We start from the raw sequence: 20,175 nt of genomic DNA, 5'->3' as shown, positions 1-20,175 counted from the left end.
TGAGGGTGCGTTTCAGCCATTATTTTGTGAGTATGTGGATTTTTTGTGTGTGTTGTGGGTGTCCAGGGCATTCTTGCCACCGTGCTGGCAGTAATAATTAATGAGCAGAGTGTGGGAGTGGTGCAGATGGGTAGGAAGTGCTCCAGTATCGATCAGCACGGCCAGCACTCTGGCGCCAGGCTCGGGGGCCTGTGGTTTCCCAGGCGACCACACCGGGACGCTCTGGGTGTGAAGCGGGGTGGAGGGACGTGACGGTCACCGCTGGTAACCACGGAGCCACACACTCCAAACACACGTACGCTTCTGCTGTCTCCTTCAAACACACATGTTCGTTCTCTCTCTCTCTCTCTCTCTCTCTCTCTCTCTCTCTCTCTCTCTCTCTCTCTCTCTCGCCCTCTCTCTCTCTCTTTCTCTCTCTCTCGCCCTCTCTCTCTCTCTCTCTCTCTCTCTCTCTCTCTCTCTCTCTCTCTCTCTCTCTCTCTCTCTCTCTCTCTCTGATGCCAACAAACACCCTTTTGACCTTTAGGATGGGGAGTGGAACCAAAAAGAGCCACTGGTGACCTGGAAGCACAGCAATCAAAACTTTATTTGAAGCGTGTGTGTCACAGCCCTGCCCCCGTGTGGTAGGTACACTGCCCTCTGTTCTTGGCACTGGGAGACCTGTGGTCATCCATGACACGTTCCGAGACCCCCAGAGACATTCCGAGACCACCACCAAGATTGAGATGCTTACAGAGCCTGAGACACTCCGAGACCTCCCAAGCCTGAGATGTTCTGAGATCCTAAAGCTTCCAGAGAGGAGAAAGTTTTCCCACCCCAAAAGGCCCTCCACAGGGAGGGATGTCCCGGCGTATATGCCGTGTGTATAGCACGGCATACCTCCAGCCAGGAGGGGTGCCTATCGGGTTTGAAACGCAGCCGTTACATTTTACATTCACGTTTTAACGTTCCATGTACTGTCCACGGCGGGGCGTCCTCAACAGTTATACGAGGTGTAATTAGGAAACTGTACCCTTCTGGGCCCTGTTGCTAAGTGGTTTAAGTGGCATTTGGGACATCAAGTCCTTCAGCAGAGGGCAGTAGTTATTCTCTTTGGAGCACGCTGTCTTTAGCATTGGGTAGTAGTTCAAAACAGTAGACCACCTATAATAATAATAATAATAATAATACATAAAAAATGTAGGTGTCGTTGAAACGTCTTTTGAATCAAAATCAGTGAGAATATGTAGATGATTTATTCTCTACTCTAATGCCTCGTTTTGTATTTATTCCCAAAGAAATAAGGTAGGATGTGTGAGGGGGTGGGGAGTGAGCGCAGGGCCAGACGCACAGCACACAGCAAACGTGCTTTGATGCCCGCTGGTATCATTCCTCACAGTAATACGATGCCGTCTCTGTTTTCGCCCATGAAGATTTTTGCGGTTTGCGATTCATGGCAATCCGAGTGCCTTGATGACGTGGCGGCTGGTCTTCCATGCTGAGGGAGGGAGTGAGAGCGTGTGTGCGTGAGCTCAACTCTGTCATTACAAAAAACACACACAGGAGGAACATCAGTGATCAGAAGCTGCTATTCTTCCGCCGAGTGGGTCTGAGATGGAGGAGGTACCAGCCCTGGACCAGCCATGACGAGGAAACCGAGCTGATTGGTGTTTTCTCCCTGGAAGGCATTGCTATTACACTCCTTCGGCACAGAGGCAGGAAAGAGGAGTGATACGAGAGAAGCCGCGTTCGTTTCCAGAACTTGTGTTGGTATAGCACAAGAGACAGTATAATCACCATCTACGGCAGGCAATCAATAGGTCCATCAATGTGCTGTTTACATTATTCAAATATTGAGATTACAGATGCATGCCAAGAATGCAGAATGTACTCATTTTCATTCAGAACTCATAATTAATCAATCTTACCATCAGAAGTTTGGAACTCTGTAGTCTGAGCACACAGTCTTAGCATGTGCCCTGTGACACTCTCAGGGCCATGGAGATTACATCCAGTGCCACGTTCTCTAGGGAAACAAAGCTTTTTTAAAAGACGGTGTAACTACAGGTATTTAATCTACTCAACCACAACATTAAAACCACTGACAAAGGAAGAAAATGTTTTGTTGTTACAATGGCCCCTGTCAAGGGCTGGGATATATTAGACAGAAAGTGAACAGTTACGATGCTAAGGAAGCAGGAAAACGCAAGTAAACTGAGTGACTTTGACAAGGGCCAAACTGAGACGGTTGGACGACCGTTGCATCTCTACAACAACGGTCTTGTGGCTGTTCCAAACTATGCAGTGGTTAGTATCAACTAATAGTGGTCCAGGAAGGACAAGCAGTCAACTGGCAACAGGATGTTTGGCAGCGAAAGCTCAACCTAGCTGGTCTGATCCCACAGAAGAGCTACGTTGGCACAAATTGTTGAAAACGTTCGTGCTGGGCATGACAGACAGGCATCCGAGCACACAATGCATCACAGCTTTCTTCCATGGAGCAATGGAAGAGGGTAGCCTGGTCTGATGAATCGTGCTTTCTTTTACGTCGTGGACGGCCATGTGCACGTGCGTCGGTTACCAAGGGAAGAGATGGTACCGGGATGCGCTACAGGCTGACAGACGGTATGATGCTCTGGGTAACGTTCTGCTGTGGAACCTTGGTCCTGGCATTCATGTGGATAATACTTGGACTATTGTTCCAAGCCCACCATTATTACAAGCCCTTTCATGGCAACAGCATTTCCTAATGGCAGTGGCCTTTTTCAGCAAGATAATGTTCCCTTTCACACTGCAAAAATTGTTCAGGAATGGTTTAAGGAACATGACAAAGAGTACAATGTGTGGACTCGGCTTCCAAATTCCCTGGATGTGCTGGAAAGACAAATCCGATTCACGGAGGCCCCACCTCGCAGCTTACAGCTGCTGTTAACGTCTTGGTGCTATACACCACAGGACACCTTCAGAGGTCTTGTGCAGACCATGTATGGATGGATCAGTGGCGGTGTGAAAGCATGAGGGGGACCTACACAATATCAGGCAGGTGCTTTTAATGTTGTGGCTGATCTGTTTATGTTCACTCACTTGGACATATTATTGGTTTCTATGAAGTGCTTTAAAAATAAGAAAATGTTGCCTGAGGCAATAGTTAACACATTTACAAGGCTGAAAATCAGACATTGCTGGGCCACACATACATATATAAAAAACTAAGTATTATGTCTAAATAGGTCATTAATTTTATGGCCCATTTGGATATCCGTTTACTTTGGACTGTAATGGATTGCTCTTCAGAAATCGATGGCTGCACTGAGACAACGTCTACGGTTTTAATTCGCAGCGCATTTTGAATCCTCCGTCACGGCGCGGTCTCACTGAAAATGAACCTAGCCTCACCACCTGTTGCCACTCCATTATGGCCTGCCTTGATCTATGGAATCAGCCCCCTTTTGCGAGAAAGACGGAAACGAGTACGTCGCTTAAATCACCTTAACGAGTCGTGCTCGACGAGCGTTACCCGCGTCGCCGCCCCTTCTGGCGACGACTTCGCCGCAGGTCTCCAGCCAAAGCCAGCCTTACCTGCAGCTAGCGCCACGCTTCAGCGCCTGACGGATCAAACAGCGCCGTAATGTCACGGAGACGGCCCCATTACCTGGATAATGACCCGCGGTCCATCTGTTGGCGCCTTACATCCACACATCACACCCCGTGTTCCTATAAATGCGCCCTACTGCGGACGTTGCTAATGTGCGTCATGGGACATTGGCCACAGAAAGCCTCGCAGTTGATGGCAGCTGCAGGACGTCGCGTTGTTAGGCGTGCACGGCTCCCCTCTTAGTCGCTCTCAACGGAAGACCTGGCAACGTGTAGCGTTTCTGAGAATTCAATTGAAACGTTGATTAGGTTTGGGGTTTTTTTGTTGGTTTTTTAAATATATTTTTTTACATTGCCCTATATCGTAAAAGTAGTCTAATCGATCATAGAAAATGCTGAAACAAACGAACAACAACAAAACAAAAAGTGGCGTGGCTTATCTCTCCCGAAGGCCGTCAGAGCTCAAAAGCTTGGACATTCTCGTGCGGTTCACTTAGTATCCACTAGAGGGCAGTAGCTCCCTCACGAACAGTCTACCTCGCCCCATGCGCAGGGTGCTAGACCAGTCTGATACCCCCAGAGCAGCAGTATATTGAGGGTTTCCCCCCCCCCCCCAAAAGGACACATTCGCTAACGTTGTCGAAATACTAAAAAGGGATAGACAAATGTAACCGTGTAAAGACTAAGTGTAGCCTTCTTGTACAGCATCTTTAGAGTTTTCCTATTTTTTGTGTTTGATTGCTGTGTCAATAGTGTTAAATGACTAAATCCATGCAGTCAAAGTAATCAAAAATTATTTTAAATCATAGGAATGCGCGTGACTTGATCTACGCATTAAATGATGGTAGCCATCCATTCGGCAGCATATTAGGCTATATGGCTTAACATCCTTGATTTATGTAATACCAGCTTCAGAGTGAGCTTTGATGCAACTTAAGCGAGCTATTACGGCATGTTATTTTCAGCGGTGATTTTGCGTGGTTAATCACATATCTGCATTAATAGAAAGCGTTTGTAAAGCGCTGTCCATTCAATTAGATAAGATCCAACAAAGGATATATAGGATAACTTCACTAGAACTTAAAGCTTCGTTTGCGTGGTCAGTACAGCAGGGTTAGTAGTCAATCTGCTATAAATGGATTTATTTGTTTCAGTTTTTTTTTTGTGATTTTTTTTTTTTTTACTTAAACATCACCTGAAATAATTGGGTGGCATTTTAGATGGAACTACTTTTTAAAAAAATGGGAAAGTTCGATTCTTCCCCTGAGCTGTTTTTTTTTTTTTTTTAACTCCTACGTCAAAAAAAGACGCACGAAGACTTTTCCACAGTCCACAGCAAACCCACAGTTGTGCGGAAATGACACAGCACCACATTACCGTCACGTCACGCGAGAGGGCACTGACAAGCGAAAAAAAGGAGAGAGAGAGAGAGAGAGAGAGAGAGGAAAAAAAAAACACGGCGGAGAGAAACACGGAGAACTGTGATCCGTGGACAAGAGCGCAGGGAGAACAGACGCGAACATGGCCAACGCGTCCTAAAGTGCCGGGAACAGCCGCACTGAGTCGCAGAGGTGAGTTTGTTCCTGCGCGCAGCCAGTTTGGAGGCTGCGAACGAAAACTCGGCCGTGGACGTTTTTCTTGCCGCGTCACGCAGGAGAGTTCCTCGCGGGGGAGAGAGCGCGAGAGAGAAAACGCACACGAAAGGGATCGGGTCTGTAACCGGTCTACATAAGCCGCACAGTGCGTGTTTTGATGCACTACAGCCTTTATTGCGGTCGCAGAAGGGAGTGATCCGTAGGCAAAGCCCGTCTTGTCTCGCTGGTTGATTCGTGGGTTTTGCTAGTGGAAGAATGAGGAAGTGGACCGTGGACGGGGGTGAGGGGCGCGTGAGGCGCTGAGGTGGAGCAGCGCCCTCTGCGCGTTCCGGCGAGATTTTGCAGCTGCACGCACGGACGACAGACCTCGGCGGACACCAAGCCGGACTGTTTCACGTCAGGCGTCTTTCTTTAATTATGATCAGTCATATTCCCAGCGTTTTAAAAAGATTGCGAATGAACGAAAATAAGTTATATAGCACCTTTCTCAAGGGCGTTCTGCAGCCAACACACTATACGACGCTTTTAACATCCAGTAACATCAGTGAGAAGCGGCAGCTGGTTGTGCACAGCATATTCTCAAACAGAAACCACAGCCCCTGGGGCACTCCAGCATGCACAGGAAGGGGAGAAAGGATGACACCCAGGAGAGAACACCAATCCATCATTGGCATGCAGTCATTCTCTCTCACACACACAGACAATTTTTACCTAACCTCCATGTTTTGGGAGGAAACAAGAGACCCCGGAGGAAACCCACGCAGACACGGGGAGAACATGGAAACTCCACCCAGATAGGGATATGAACCTGAGACCCTAGCGCTGAGAGAGAAACATACTAACTACCAAGTCACCACACTGAAATATTGGTTCTTGTGCATAACAACCTGTAAATAATATCACTTTCTATATTGGAGGTTTATAATGTTTTCTCAAAATCTGCATTTATTTGATGACAGTGCAATACCTAAATGTTTGATTTAATAAGTCACACTAATATTTAATTAAATTCTCTGTTATTTTTGTAGGAAATGAGCTCTTCTGAGGATGGTGTTAACACAGATGGTCATGTACCCAGTAAAGGTAGTCAATTTTAGTATATTGGTGTTCAATGTTCGTGTCCACTTACGTCTTTCTTTTCAACAGTGTGTTTGCGTGCGTGTGATTTAAAGGTTTACATTAGTTTCCTTAAAGAAACCTCAGACCTCTGTCAAATGATCACAATTGAGGAAGTACTTCTTCATATTGTTTGTCCCATGTCAGAGGTTAAGGTTGAGAAGGAGGCGGAGGAGGTCACCGACCCTGAGACGGCACAGAGTTTGGAGGGGAAGTCTTCCGACTGCCTTGTTCCACGGATCCCTAAAAGAGCCATATCGCACATTGGCTTTGAAGGACTTGGCGCAGAGCAGGAGCAATCAACCAGCAGGAAACGGGCCAAAGTAAGTAACAGTAGCCCTGGCTGGTATGGACTGCATACCGTGGGCACGTTGTAATCCTTCTGACCATTCAAGTTGATACTGTATGAGATTTTGGTTTTCTCTGAAAAATACATGCCAAACACACTTATACTATTATTTCAGTGAAATCTAGTATAAAACATGCAAAATTAGTTCACAGCTACAAGTTTTTAAACAGTTTTGTTTTCTGCATTCAAACTATAAGCAGACATGACAAGGCTACAACAATATAGACAAAAAAAACTTGCTACAGTATAGCCCAAGCCTAACAAGTTAAGCAGAAATAGCAATAATAATGACGTAAAGGTCAAACGTGCAGCGTCTGTTGCTTGGAGTGACTCAGTGTCCTTCTAACTGCACAAAACCTTTGACAGCGGGTAGATAAAGAGCCTAGTTGTAAATCATGCGTGGGGTTTGGACACCGAAGTATATTTTATTGGCATGTAAGGTTAGTTTATTCAATAACAAGTGCAGAGAGGTTTGCCTGGTGGCGATATGAACAGAGAGATGAGGTTTGTGTGCAAGGAGCAGTGTACTGAAGCGCAAGCATAGGCTATAAATATGAGTAGATATGTTGTAGCGTGTGATTGGAAATCGGTGGATATAGGTTTTATTTTTTTTAAACAAAACAAAACTGTAGGCCCCAAAGAACATTGCTTCAACTATGCTGAGGTCGGATATGGTGTCGTACTCTGAAAGTAAGTGGATAGTTTATTGTATAGAGTTAACAATTCCATTTGAGGGTGCAGCTGATGAAGCATTCAAGAAGAAGCCGAAATACACAGACTGAGATGACTGAGGTGAGAGAACGTGGGTGGCAGGTATATATACAGCCAGTAGTGACGGATGTTAGGGAGAATTCTAACTCTGCAACATGCTTGCCTAAGGAATTTGGTTACAGAGGCTGTAGCAGTGAAAGAATGATCTCAAGGAGCTAAAACTAATAGTCAGTGGCTGTGTATGAGGAGGGATGAGGTTAGCTGGAGAAATGCACTATAAAGATGAAGCTGAGGTGTTCGGTGTGTCGGTGTACGTGGAGGACCGGGCAGGTGAGTGGATTGTTGTCACGTCACTGTCATGTCGAGTGGTAGAGTCACATGGAATCGGAGGCGCTGAGCAAGCATTGGCGGTGCCAGTTGGGGCTGGGTACAGTCTCACTCACCAGGGAGGCCAGTGTAGCTCTGCGGTGTTGGGGAATGTTTGGTGGCCTAGTAGATGAAATTCACATAGATCTGGCAACACTGAGTATGCACTGTGACAGTGGGGCTGGGTACAGCCTCGGCTGCTGGGGAGGCCGGTATGGAGTTAGGAAGCGATTGGCTGTTCAGGGTCAATGCAGTGAGTAAATATAGGTGATTAACCAAGTATGTGCTGTTGATGTAATGCCTAAAGCCCATATGTAACTGGTGGCACAGATAAAGTATTAACAGTGCTAGTGGGGCTAGGTTTGGCTATAGTTGACAGGGAGGCCAGTGTGGGTTTACATCTAAAGAGGTTTTGTATGTAAGTGAGCCTTATGGGGGGTGGATAAGGGTTGCCAGACCTCACCTTTGAGCCTTTTGGAGGTGTCGTGGGCTTAATTTAGTGAAATACAAAAGGAAGTGCCTACCTGGTGACCCCTGTGAAGAGCTTGTGAGGTTGAGGTGTCAACTGTGGCGCGAGTTGGCTGGGTTTTTTGTGAAATTCTACTGGTTTGACACAGGACATTTGACATCCTGTGTATAATCACAATACAACTGCATTGAAACAATAAGCAGACCTTACAAGGATGCAACAATAAACAATGACAACTTAAAGGTCAAATATACCGTGTCTTCTGCTTATGGTCTGATTCACTGCAGAAACCTCAACTGACTGAATGAATGACTGATTGAATGTTAGAGAGGTGCAGTTTGTGTCAAAAGCCTTCACTAACACAATTCTGGGAGTTTTCAAAAAAGATCTTCAGGAATTTAATTCTCCTTCATTCTTAATTTTAAATGTCCATTAAAATAACCGTGTTTTTTTTTTTCTCCATAGTTTCATTTGACCTTGCTGGTTATGCTTATTTATGTTGTAGTTTGGTCTGTATAAAAAATCCCCATGTTCTTCTATAAGCCATTAACAACACCCTGTTTCTTTTTGTAGGCTGGGGAACACCTCCAAGATGGAGACTCAGAAGAGCTTAGGTCATCTCCCCAGGAGAGAACCATGATGTCCTACAGGAAACCACTGTACAGCATTTCCCATCGCATCACTGAGAAGAAGGCCACATCCAGCTCGGACCAGCACGCACTGCCGGAGCCCGGGCAGCGCGTCGGCCACAACGGCATCCTCTTGCCAAAGCTAGGAATCCCAGAAGGACACAGCAGGACGGATCCTCCTGCTACAGCGAGCTCTTCGACCTCCCCTGCGCCCTCGGAGTCTCACCTGTATCCGCTCTTTGAGAAGATGTTCTTCATCCTCAACACACTAAACTCTAGCATGACCCAGCTGCACAGCAAAGTGGACCTCCTGTCACTGGAGGTGACACGCATCAAGAAACAGATCAAGCCCTCGGAGATGACTATGGAGTTCCAGCCTCCCCCAGAGTACCAGCTGACCAGCGAGGAGCTGGCTCAGCTGATGGAGCAGACGTCCACTGCTGGTGAGCTGGGCTGCAGACTGCTAGTCCAACTGTTTCCGGAGCTTTTTACAGCTGACGAATGCGCACGTGGTTGCCGGACATGTGGCACTGCGAGTAAACACACCCTGGATTCTTTGCACCTTCAACTCATACGCAACTACGTGGAGGTCTGCTACCCACTGGTTAAGAATGGAAATGTTTGGCAAACTGAGTGCCTCTTACAGATCAATGACTTTTTTAATCGTTTTTGGGCTCAGAAGGATGTGGAGAGTGGGCAGATGTGTGGGAAACAGACGCCAGTGGTGCATGGCTTTGATATAGACCAAAATTACGGTTGCCATTTCATTAATGAAGATGGACAAGATGAGAGACTCTCACTAGACTCAGAAGAGAACAACAACAATGGCAGCCATCTTGGCAATGTCAAATCAGATTTTGTGTTCGATTCTCAAGATGCTATGGAGGATCCAGATGACATCACCTCGCCCGAGGACTTTGTTGTATTTCTTCTGAACAGACTCTTTCCTGAAGTGTTTGAGGAGGGGAGACTTCCCGAGGGACACAGCACCGTAGGACAATTGATCATCAATTCTGACAGACTGGAGATTATTCGCAAGTATATGGAGGCAAATTTTCCAGATACACCTGAAGACACTTGGCTTCAGTTGTGCATCCAGCGTATGGAGGAAGCTCTCGAGAACGCTCCTGCCAATGGCATCGACCATGACAACAGCCGTGAGGACAGCTATGACCTCGCTTGCCTTCCAGATGACATTTCCATCATCAGGATCAATGACTTTTGTGACCTTGAAAAGCCTAATCGCAGGTCAAAGAAGTCATGGTTAGAGCCAGTTGACTTTGACAAGTTGGAGTCCCCTTCTCCAGATTTTGATGTTCCTCACGAATACCTTCTCACCAAGGAACAGCTGAAGAATATTTATGACAGCAGTTTGTCGATCGGAAATTTTGCCTCCCGCCTGCTGGTCCTCATGTTCCCCGAACTCTTCACGTATGAAAATACACGCAAGCACTACAACTGTAGTGGTTCTCTAGGGAAGAAGCAGTTGGATCCAGTGCGGGTCAATCTCATTCGCCATTATGTCCAGCTGCTTTACCCTCGGGCCAAAAATGACCGGATCTGGATGCTCGAGTTTGTTGGCAAACTAGACGAGCGTTGCAGGCGCCGGGACACAGAGCAGCGCCGCTCTTATCAGCAGCAGCGTAAAGTCCATATCCTGGACCAAGAGCCTGAGCCCGGCGACTTTATGGGCGCTAGCCAAATCAGCCAGCTCGGCTCCGATCGCTCGAAAGAGGACTTCGACGTGCCTCCGTTGCCACCAGAGAAAAGTAGCAAAGACTTCTGCAAGATCCCTCTGGAGGACCTCACAGTCTCCACCCCTGACTTCCCAGTGCCTTCCGCCTACCTGCTCTCGGACGCTGAGGTCAAAGAAATCGTTCAGCAGAGTCTGTCTGTTGGAAATTTTGCTGCCCGCCTACTTGTCCGTCTGTTTCCTGAACTCTTTACGCAGGAAAATCTGAGGCTTCAATACAACCACTCTGGCGCCTGCAACAAAAAGCAACTTGACCCCCTCCGTCTTCGGCTCATCCGGCACTACGTGGAGGCTGTGTACCCTGTAGACAAAATGGAGGAGGTCTGGCACTATGAATGTGTACCTAGCATTGATGAGCGCTGTCGGCGCCCCAATCGCAAGAAATGCGACATTTTGAAAAAGGCCAAGAGATCGAATAGCACTGTGTCATGTTCCCTGTGAGGCTTTGTCCCTTATTTTATTTTAATTTTTTTGTGGATACATTACACAAACGTGTGTTTTTTTGCACAAGTCCATAAGCTGAAGATGTGTAGTGAAACTTACAAAATGTCCATATTGAGGTCCAATCATATAGGATGAGGCCAAATTTATAATCCTTGTACAGGATGTGTTTTTAACATGTAGCTGCAACACCTGACAGTGAAATTTGTCATTAAAGACACTATCAACTGATAGTGAAATAATAGTGTTATTTATATGCCAAACCATTGTTGTAATTTAACTTTGACTAGATAAGCTATCATAGCCTTCCACTAGTAAATAAAGAAGTATAGGCATGTTTTAGACAGGTCACCTTAGTCAGGGCAAGGGGAGGGAGCAGAGATATGTGAGATTTTGTTTTTCAATAATTGTAGCAATGTTGCCGCACTGGTCTTTTTCTAACTAAAATGTATGTTCTAACTGCAGTCTACTCTAAAATATAGAAACAAATTGTCACTATTTTTAAATAAAATTCATGTTTCTTCAAAAAGAAGTCTTTTTTTTGCAACATCAATCACTACTATTGCCCACTACCTGTTAATGTACAATCTTGTTTCAAAAAACATTTACAATCATGTCCATATATGACTTAGAAAACTGAGCAAGCTTTAGATATAATTTATGTGGTTGAATTCTGATATGGATAGAGGTGGCTTCTTTCATTAGACAACTATGTTCAGCACCACATTTGCACAGTGCTCAATATTAAACTGATATTTAAGGAATTAATGTGAACCAGATTCCAGTTTGACTTTTTTCAACAGCGCTGGTTATTAAGGACTAATCCACACCCTGTGTACAGTGTTGACATTTAACTATAATCAATTCACTTTACTAAAACATTTAGGAGTCAAGAAATGACATTCTTGTAAATTCTTTGTAGACCCATTGAGACCTTTTATTACAGAAGGCTTACCCACAGACATTTATAAAGACATTTAGAAGCCAAAAGACATCAGTACCGTAGATGCCATCAAGCCATAAATGAAACTTTATAATACAAAGAATTAATAAGTCTACATTTGAGCATAATAGGAGCAGCATCCCTAATTTTTTTTTTTCTATTAAATGTTTTAAAATGAGTTGTGCGCTATGAATGGTGAGCTGGGGGGTTATACACACTGTCTCTAGGCTCATAAGACGATTATAACTCACAACCCAAGAGATGTGCAGCTTTTATTCACTTAAGGCATCCCGTTTGGGGAGGTGCAGGTGTTTCCAGCTTCTTAGTATGACTTTGTGTTTGCTTGCATCCTTCGTTTCTCCCACCAGCTTCTTGAGGATGACTCTCTTCACTATGACCGTGTCCAGGTCTCTGTCCTCTCCCACGATCAGATCCAGCGTGTCTCCCACTTTTACCTGTAGGTGGAGCCACACTTTAAAGAACGACATTTGGCGCCAGCTTTGAGCAGAATAGCTAGAGCATGTTGTTGCTCCTGGGACTCTACACCCCACCCCAGTTTTGTTCTCTATTACGCCTGGCTTGCACACTCGGTTGTTTGTGAACAACCGATTTAAGTCAGATGTGTTGGGTTAGGGTTGAAATATAACAAAGATGGTGGTTACGACACCCTGAGTATAAAGGGACAAAGTTACATTTCAATTATGAAGTAACATCCTGTCACTAGAATGTTAAGTGCTATTAAATAAATTAGAGACTGCTAGCTTGATGCAACTGAAGCAAATTTCAACAATCCATTCAATGTTGGCTATAGAATGGGCACATTTGATTCAGAATCAAAGAGTTTGACCAAGAGAAGTCTTGTTGGCTCCTCCCCCTGCCCAGGTGTACGCAGATGACACTCTGTTCACTCACATTTTTACTTTTCTTTATGAGTTTCTGTCCGTTCAGTCTCAGCTTGTTGTCATACAAAGCATCCTCAACTTTACTGAAAGGAAGACAGGAAGGTTATTAGGTTAAGTACTTGTCCAACACCAACTGTCCTGTGCAGCAAAAACTTTTGCTTCAGAAAATGACAGTGCCTAATGTTCTCATACACAGACATTACAGTTCAGAGTGTAAAAATCTATTTAAAACAGTTTTAGAAGCATGTACTGTTCCATAATCTACTCTAGACTCTCCATCTCTGCATTGTCACTTGAATCATGTCACTGATCAATCTGACTCTACTGTGTCAAGAAATCCAGACACCAGTCTAGAAGATGTTGGGAGTGTGTCCAGCACTGCCACCGACTTACTGTCTAGCGATATCCAGACCAGCCTTTAAAACTAGATCAAAGCGGAGGGACTGAATAACTCTCTCATTGTCTTTAAAGCCTTCAGGAAGATCAGGGTCATCTTGAAGTTCATCCTCATAGTCACTGGCCTCTGGATCTTCCTCCTCCTCCTCCTCCTCCTCCTCCTCCAGACTGGAGGCTCTCCCTCTCCCTCTCCCTTTCTCCTTGGAGCTCTTCAACCGCGCGTGCTGAAGCGTCCAGTTCCGCGGGCCATGCCACGGTTTCAACAGGGTCACCGTCCGTTGTGCTAGTGGCGCACTCGAGCCCCAGAGTTGGCGAGCGTGTAGGGTTCGAGGGCACCATGCCGTGAGGCTCGGCCCGCTCCACGCTGCTAGCAGTTGGGGTGAGCTCAGCTGTCCCAGCTGCCGCAGTGTTAGAACCTGCACAGACAGACCCCGCATAGCACAGCTCTGCAGACTCCGGTCCTTTAAGACAGACATGCAGACACACAAAAAGCTATGAGTTTTCACTTACATTCATACTTTTCGATGTCATGGTTAACCATTAAAGCAGTTAACTACTAAAGTACAGTTAGTATAAAAAGATATAAAATTTTAAACATAATTGCACCTTAAACATAATCTGAAATGAATCCAACACATGTGACAAAGCATAACAGAATTGTCATGGTTTTTATCATTAAAGTGCATGTGTGTCCAACTGGGCAACAGTAAATGCAGTCAACTATTGAGTTTATTTATTTAACAATGTCTTCTGTTTTCAAGGTGCAACTGTTCTTGACTACTGTCTATTGTGTTGTTTGGTGTGTCGCTCCCTTTTTCTGCAATATATTCTTGAGTTTCTAGAAAAAAAAGCATGCAGATAAATGATTATCATTATTCTTATAAAATAGTTGGGTGCTTAAAGTCAAAAACGTCATACAAAAAGAGATTTTACTGCAAGCATCTACCTGCTAGAATTAGCTGTGCAATATGTTTACAAGATTACCTACGTAGCTAAAATGCCTAAGTAGCACATGTCTCATCATTAACTGGTGTCCCTACGAACCTACCTGCGGGGGACAACTCAGCCGATTTCAAAGGGCTTTTCTATCTTAGATAACTAGAACTAAAACTTCACAATATTCCACCTTGAGACCGGCAGATGAACGTGCAAACAGCTAACGTTAGCTAGCCAGATCCCAAATGTCGACTGAAAAATTCTATGATCTTGACAACATAGAAATAGTTTCTCAAGTCCCCAGATAATTTAGAATTAACTTTCTACTTCGGAATAACTGGAAGGCGAAAAGACCAGTTTAAAATGACAACGTCCCAAATAGATTAGTAGCTACCTTATAGCTAGCTGTTTACTTGAAAAGTCTTCTTTAGCATAACCGTCGATTAAGCCAAAGGCTGTTCAATAAGAAGGTTCCTCATATTTACTACACTGCCACCTGTCGCTTGGATGGCTAAATTGCTAGTAGATGAAAGTGATCTTTTTGCGTCTTGCTCTCCGCTAATCATTATTCGCTTTAAATAAAAATGAAGGAAAATGTTGAAAAGACCGCATACTGTATAAAGTTTTTTTTTCCGAAGATGAACATGAGTTTATTTAAATAATAGAATCCATCCATAAAGCGTGGACTTATCTAACAGTATGTTTACACAGTCAAATAATATCAGTTTATCTTCTAAAACTAAACCCTTCGTACTTGGCCATCTTTATATAGCCCACTGCTACCTAATCTCCTCCCAGTTTCGCTCATTTGACTCTTTCCGGATTGGCTGGTGGTGTCAAACGTCTGAGGGTCTTAGATGTTTAAATATGCCGTGCATAGGGTCATTTTATGCAGTGGTGCAGGTGGACCCGTGTCATCCAAGCAAGCAGAAGACTAATACTTCAGCGTCATGGCATACTTCATCTGTCTCTTTGTCTGCTGTTTCGCGGGGTTAATGATAGGGGCACAGGGAACATATGGGCGGTACGGATATAACCAGAACAGACTGCCTGCGGACGTATCTGCAGCAGGCAGACAGAGACCTCCCGTTACTTACATCAGGCCAGGTCAAGGAAACATCATCAACTTGGGAGGTATGCACTGTGCCTTCAGAAATCTGAAGACGTTTTGAAGAAAATGAAGAAGATGTTTAAAACATTTTCCAGAATAGCATGCTATTTTGTAACGCTGTTTTTAAAAGCAGACCTGTGTTGCGATTACTACTGAGAATTAATTATTTGTTTTAAGATAATTGTTATTTACATTTGTGTATTATAGTTACAGTACACTGTTTATGTTGAGCGACAATGTCGGCAGAACGCGAGGAGAGCGCAAGGAAACCGGATTAAATGGCCTTCTACTTCTCTTTAAGCCTTAGTTAAGTGAATGGGGCTTTTGGGAGCGTGCTCTCAAAGTGACAGGAATTACAACCGTCTTGAAACTAATTTGTATGCAGTGTTGTACTGATGTCAACAAAATGTATCTTCAGAATCTAATGATTTTAATACTTCCAATGCTGTCTGGATTTTAATGATATTTAATAACTGGTGCATTATCTGCTTTGGAAAACTTCAGAGATGGCACATTTTTATTCTTAACTGTCAAAGTGATTTCATTTAAATTATGAATCTAAGATGTTTGTTTTTTTCATCCTGTGACCAGAGAATGGGAAAAACAGGAATTCCCTTGGTCATGACATTATGTGACAAGTCCATCCAAATTTTGGGTCTGACATCCCCAACATTTATTTATTTTTGTATATTAAAACTATTTGGTTACAAAACAGAGAATCATTTTAAAGACAACAAATTAGTTATAGTTGAGCTTCAGCTGTGACTGCACCTGTTGATTTGTTCCTTGTATTATTTTTGACAAGCGCTTCAGGAATAACTATTAGACTACCATCTTTTCAGGCATGACAGCTGTACAGCAGTTTAAAGCTTTGCTTGTAAAATGCTTGTAGAAATTCAGGATTCTCACAGCCATCTCTCTGGCCAGTAAACAAATAGCTGATACTTTTGTCAATGACCCTCTCTCTCTTTTTCTCCAAGAGCTCCACACTGAATTAAAGCTGTCATCATGCTTTAGTGCAAGAGTAACCTCTGCCATAATCCTTAATCCTCCATCCTTCCCCCTTTTCTCTCTCTCTCTCTCTCGATCTCTCTCTCTCTCTCTCTCTCTCTCTCTCTCTCTCTCTCTCTCTCTCTCTCTCTCTCTCTCTCTCTCTCTCTAACCACACTAAGGCCATGGCATTAATCACAGGTTTTATGGTAATCATCACAACCACTATCGGCCTCCTGGGAACTGGTCCCCCTTTACCTACCACCGACCTGTCCTACCTGTCCAGTCCAGGCCACAGCTCAGGCCCAGTGTACCCATGGTGCCATCAAAACTAAAGGTAGCCTTGCCATGCATTACAGAGCCCACCACCATGCCCACTTTAGCAACCACCACTACTCACACTACAGTACCCACGGCACCCACCATGGTACCCACCACAGTACCCTCCATGGTCTCCGCAATGGTGCCCTCCACAGTATTCACTATGGCCTCCGCTACGGTACCCACCACTGTACCCACCGCAGTATCCACCATGGTCTCTGTGATTGGCCCCTTCACAATACCGCCCACAGTACCAACTACGGTACCCACCACAGCACCCGCTACGGTCTCCACTACGGTTCCTGCCCCATCCACGACACTTCCGACCTGGCCTCCAACCGCCACACTGCCGGTCAGTACCCCCAGTGGCACCACCTCCCCTGCAGCACCTTCCACTGAGTCAGGTAGACCCACCCTCAGCCTCTCCTCCAATGACACGTCTTGCAGAGCAAGGACCATGGGATTAGCACCTGCCATCCTCGTATCTCTCTAACTCTCACTGTTTGTTTCTAGGTGATTTCATGACAAGTTGTTTGGTGGATCTGTAAATCCAAGCACACACTACTGATGCTAACAGTGATCCTGCTTTTTCCCACTAATTATGAACAGCTGTCTGATTATCTACTACCTTCATATCTTCTTTTTTTTCAGACATAATGGCACAGTACCACCACTGCCTGTGGATTACCTTTGATTCTAGTTTCAGAAAAGCTTCTGATACATTCATGGCACTGGCTCATTTTAACTCTTGCCATAGTTAGTTCAAGTACTGCATTGTGCATGATAGCAGCTAATGAAAATCATAACAATTTGCTGACTGCAGTAAAGAATAATAATTTAAAAGGTATTTGGTGCTTATTGTTTAAAAATGGCATTTCCCATCAACCCTCCAACAGCTCAAGCAGAAGTGTGCAAGAGCCGCCCGCTGGACCTGGTGTTTATCATTGACAGTTCTCGCAGTGTCCGCCCGGCTGAGTTCGAGAGGGTCAAGGTCTTCCTCTCGGACACGGTAGACTCCCTTGATATCAGCCCGAACGGCACCCACGTCGGCCTGATCAACTACGCCAGCACTGTCAACATCGAGTTCCACCTGAACAGGCACCGCACCAAGGCTGAGATCAAACAGGCCTTTTCCCGCGTAGACCCGCTCTCGGCCGGCACCATGACCGGCCTTGCCATCAAAACCGCTATGGAGCAGGCCTTCACAGAGGAGGCCGGTGCCAGACCAGAAAACAAGAACATCGCCAAGGTGGCCATTATCGTAACTGATGGGAGGCCCCAGGATAAGGTGGAGGACGTGTCGGCTGCAGCGAGGGCTGCTGGGATTGAGATCTATGCCGTTGGGGTGGACAGAGCTGATATGAAGTCGCTCAGGTTGATGGCCAGCCAACCGCTGGACGAGCACGTCTTCTATGTGGAGACATATGGTGTGATCGAGAAGCTAACCTCCAGGTTCCGGGAGACCCTGTGTGGTAAGACAAAGCTCTGGACGAAGAGCTAAATCAAGCCTGTCTTGATTTGGTTCGCCTGCAGGTCTATAATTTGTATCAAGTTTCTTTTTCCATCCAACTGCATGTAAATTTCCACTAGCTTGAGATGAATTCCCAGTAGCACTCTTTTTGAATGCGTCAAACTGATCATTAGTGAGTGAATGTGCCCTTCAGTAACATTAGGATCTTTTTGCGTGCATTGTGCTTATTTGACTAGCAGTGCTGTGGTGATCATTGCCTGTAGGTGTGGATGCATGCGCCCTCGGACATGACTGCGATCACATATGCCTGAACACCAATGCCTCTTATTACTGCAGATGCAGGGTGGGATACGTCCTTAACCCGGACAAGAAAACATGCTCACAAGCCAATGGTTGGTCATTCTACTCTGTTTCATGCTTGGGCAGTCTTGAGTAAACTTGGGATGTATGGAACAAAGCCTGTGATGTATTTTGCATGTGAAAACCTTAGTAGGTGTGTAAGTGATTGTAAAAGCTAATATATGTCTGTAAAGCATCTCTGAGTCTGAGAAAGGCACTATATAAATTTAAATAATAATAATAATAATAATAATAATAATAATAATATTATTATTATTATTAAGTTCTCGCTAACCACTGTGCTGCTCACCAGTTTGCATCAATTAATGATTGCCAAAACAAGAATCAATTTAATTAAACCACTACCATTTTTCAGCATGAAAGAAATGAATCAGCCATTTAAATGATTCAAAAGAATCAGTGCTATTTACATGAATGAAATGAATCAAAGCTTTTTAAATGATTGCTTGTTCACAGTGATGGTGATACATATGCACCAGCTGTCCTTTGTTTTTGAAAGAGCAGTAGGGTGTAGAATGGGTGGGGTTTCAGCACCCATGCTAAGAGTATATGCATGTTAAATATGTGCATCACAAACCAGATGTAAAGCTGTAAAACGTGGCTGTGTGCAGCCAACGGTGATCTGCTAGAAATTCAGCTCACTACACGGATGGTTCCCAGGCTCAAAACCCTGCTTTTCTCTCCACTTTTCCAGAAGAGGTGCGCAGCGATTTGACGGAGGACCCATGCATGTGTGAGGCTCAGATCGCCTTCCAAAAGAAGATCCAATACAGCATACATGAGATAAACAGCAAACATATCCTTTTACACGACATATACATTGTCTCTCTCCGCTAAGAATGTTCTCACTCAGTGTTCTTAGCTCGACTTATGAATGCTCAAACTAGTATGGTTATACTTTAATTAATTTTTTTTTAATTGATTGTTTTTGATATTTGAGGTATTTTTGTAATACAGTGTGCTCTGCTTTTTTACCTTGACTGTTTTCACTGGAAGATATAACAAGAAAGGTCCATCAGTTCCATCTCCGCTGAGTCGGGCAGATGGCAATCTTCCTTCTGTTAGTCCTGTGCCAGCAGGGTCTCACCTTGCCACCAAACAGCAATCTTTATCATAGTTACGTGTTAGACAGTCCTGCATATGTGTTTAATAGGAACTGTGTCTGTTGTATCAACAAAGTGGTCCAAAAAGCTTAATAATATTTTGTTGAGGACCACAAGAAGTTTTAAGCTAACTTTTATGCTGTAACCTATATCAGTAACACATTAGATCAGTCTCCTTTAATGTAAATTGATTTTTTAATTTTTTATTTTTAGAAATAAAAGAGAAATAGAATATAATATCTAATAATATACTATATTAAGATTTCCTTTAAAGGGAAAATGTGTCTATCAAAACATAGTATTCTTTGATGTGTCTAAATATAATATTTTTATTTTGGATATTTTGTACAGATATCTATCAGATAATAAAAACGCCTCTGAAACGCATTTTTGTTTCCTTATCAGTTTGGTGGCATTAATGCAACTGTAATACAACTGTAAACTTTACCACAATGGACAGTAGATAACAACGTTACAAATTAACTGTAACATCACTTTTGAAGACTTATATAGTACCAGTATGGTTGATATTTCTCCTAATCATCAAAATCATCAATAAATTGAAATATTACCACTTGGATACGTTTGAAGGCCACGTAAAGGGACGTAATTTCCGGTTTCTTGTTACCTAGAAACCAAG

At 44.2% G+C, this 20,175-nt stretch overlaps 3 protein-coding genes across 9 annotated transcripts; 2 read left to right on the top strand and 1 right to left on the bottom strand.

Moving 5' to 3' along the window:
• The first annotated feature begins 40 nt into the window (after positions 1-40).
• Positions 41-11,675, top strand: bend3 (BEN domain containing 3). 2 transcript variants are annotated; one of them, XM_035531670.1, is made up of 4 exons: positions 41-295; positions 6,197-6,251; positions 6,432-6,607; positions 8,753-11,675. In XM_035531670.1, exons 2-4 carry the CDS (start codon positions 6,200-6,202, stop codon positions 11,000-11,002), a joined length of 2,478 nt encoding a protein of 825 aa, XP_035387563.1. In that variant the 5' UTR covers positions 41-295; positions 6,197-6,199; the 3' UTR covers positions 11,003-11,675. The 2 variants fall into 2 exon arrangements, with proteins under 2 accessions (XP_035387563.1, XP_026864067.2); XM_027008266.2 differs by lacking the exon at positions 41-295 and adding an exon at positions 4,966-5,144.
• Positions 11,676-11,914: 239 nt separating this feature from the next.
• mtres1 (mitochondrial transcription rescue factor 1) lies at positions 11,915-14,677 on the bottom strand. Of its 4 annotated transcripts, none has more exons than XM_027008190.2 (5): positions 14,574-14,667; positions 13,850-14,081; positions 13,241-13,704; positions 12,858-12,930; positions 11,915-12,400 (listed from the first exon to the last, which is right to left on the bottom strand). In XM_027008190.2, the coding sequence occupies exons 2-5, from the start codon at positions 13,856-13,858 to the stop codon at positions 12,218-12,220; spliced, it is 729 nt and encodes a 242-aa protein (XP_026863991.2). In that variant the 5' UTR covers positions 13,859-14,081; positions 14,574-14,667; the 3' UTR covers positions 11,915-12,217. The 4 variants fall into 4 exon arrangements, with proteins under 4 accessions (XP_026863991.2, XP_026863989.2, XP_026863992.2 ...); XM_027008188.2 differs by lacking the exon at positions 14,574-14,667 and adding an exon at positions 14,292-14,383; XM_027008191.2 differs by lacking the exon at positions 13,850-14,081 and having other exon boundaries at positions 14,574-14,677.
• A 370-nt stretch (positions 14,678-15,047) lies between these two features.
• Positions 15,048-19,922, top strand: matn3b (matrilin 3b). 3 transcript variants are annotated; one of them, XM_027008248.2, is made up of 5 exons: positions 15,048-15,313; positions 17,498-18,073; positions 18,336-18,464; positions 19,130-19,228; positions 19,423-19,922. In XM_027008248.2, exons 1-5 carry the CDS (start codon positions 15,130-15,132, stop codon positions 19,464-19,466), a joined length of 1,032 nt encoding a protein of 343 aa, XP_026864049.1. In that variant the 5' UTR covers positions 15,048-15,129; the 3' UTR covers positions 19,467-19,922. The 3 variants fall into 3 exon arrangements, with proteins under 3 accessions (XP_026864049.1, XP_026864048.1, XP_026864050.1); XM_027008247.2 differs by having other exon boundaries at positions 19,127-19,228; XM_027008249.2 differs by lacking the exon at positions 18,336-18,464 and having other exon boundaries at positions 19,127-19,228.
• Positions 19,923-20,175: the final 253 nt, after the last annotated feature.

This window comes from Electrophorus electricus, chromosome 11 (genome assembly GCF_013358815.1).
Source record: "Electrophorus electricus isolate fEleEle1 chromosome 11, fEleEle1.pri, whole genome shotgun sequence".
In the NCBI taxonomy this organism is placed as follows: Eukaryota; Metazoa; Chordata; class Actinopteri; order Gymnotiformes; family Gymnotidae; genus Electrophorus; species Electrophorus electricus.
Note: the sequence above shows the minus strand (reverse complement) of the source record. Positions and strands in the feature narration are given on the sequence as shown.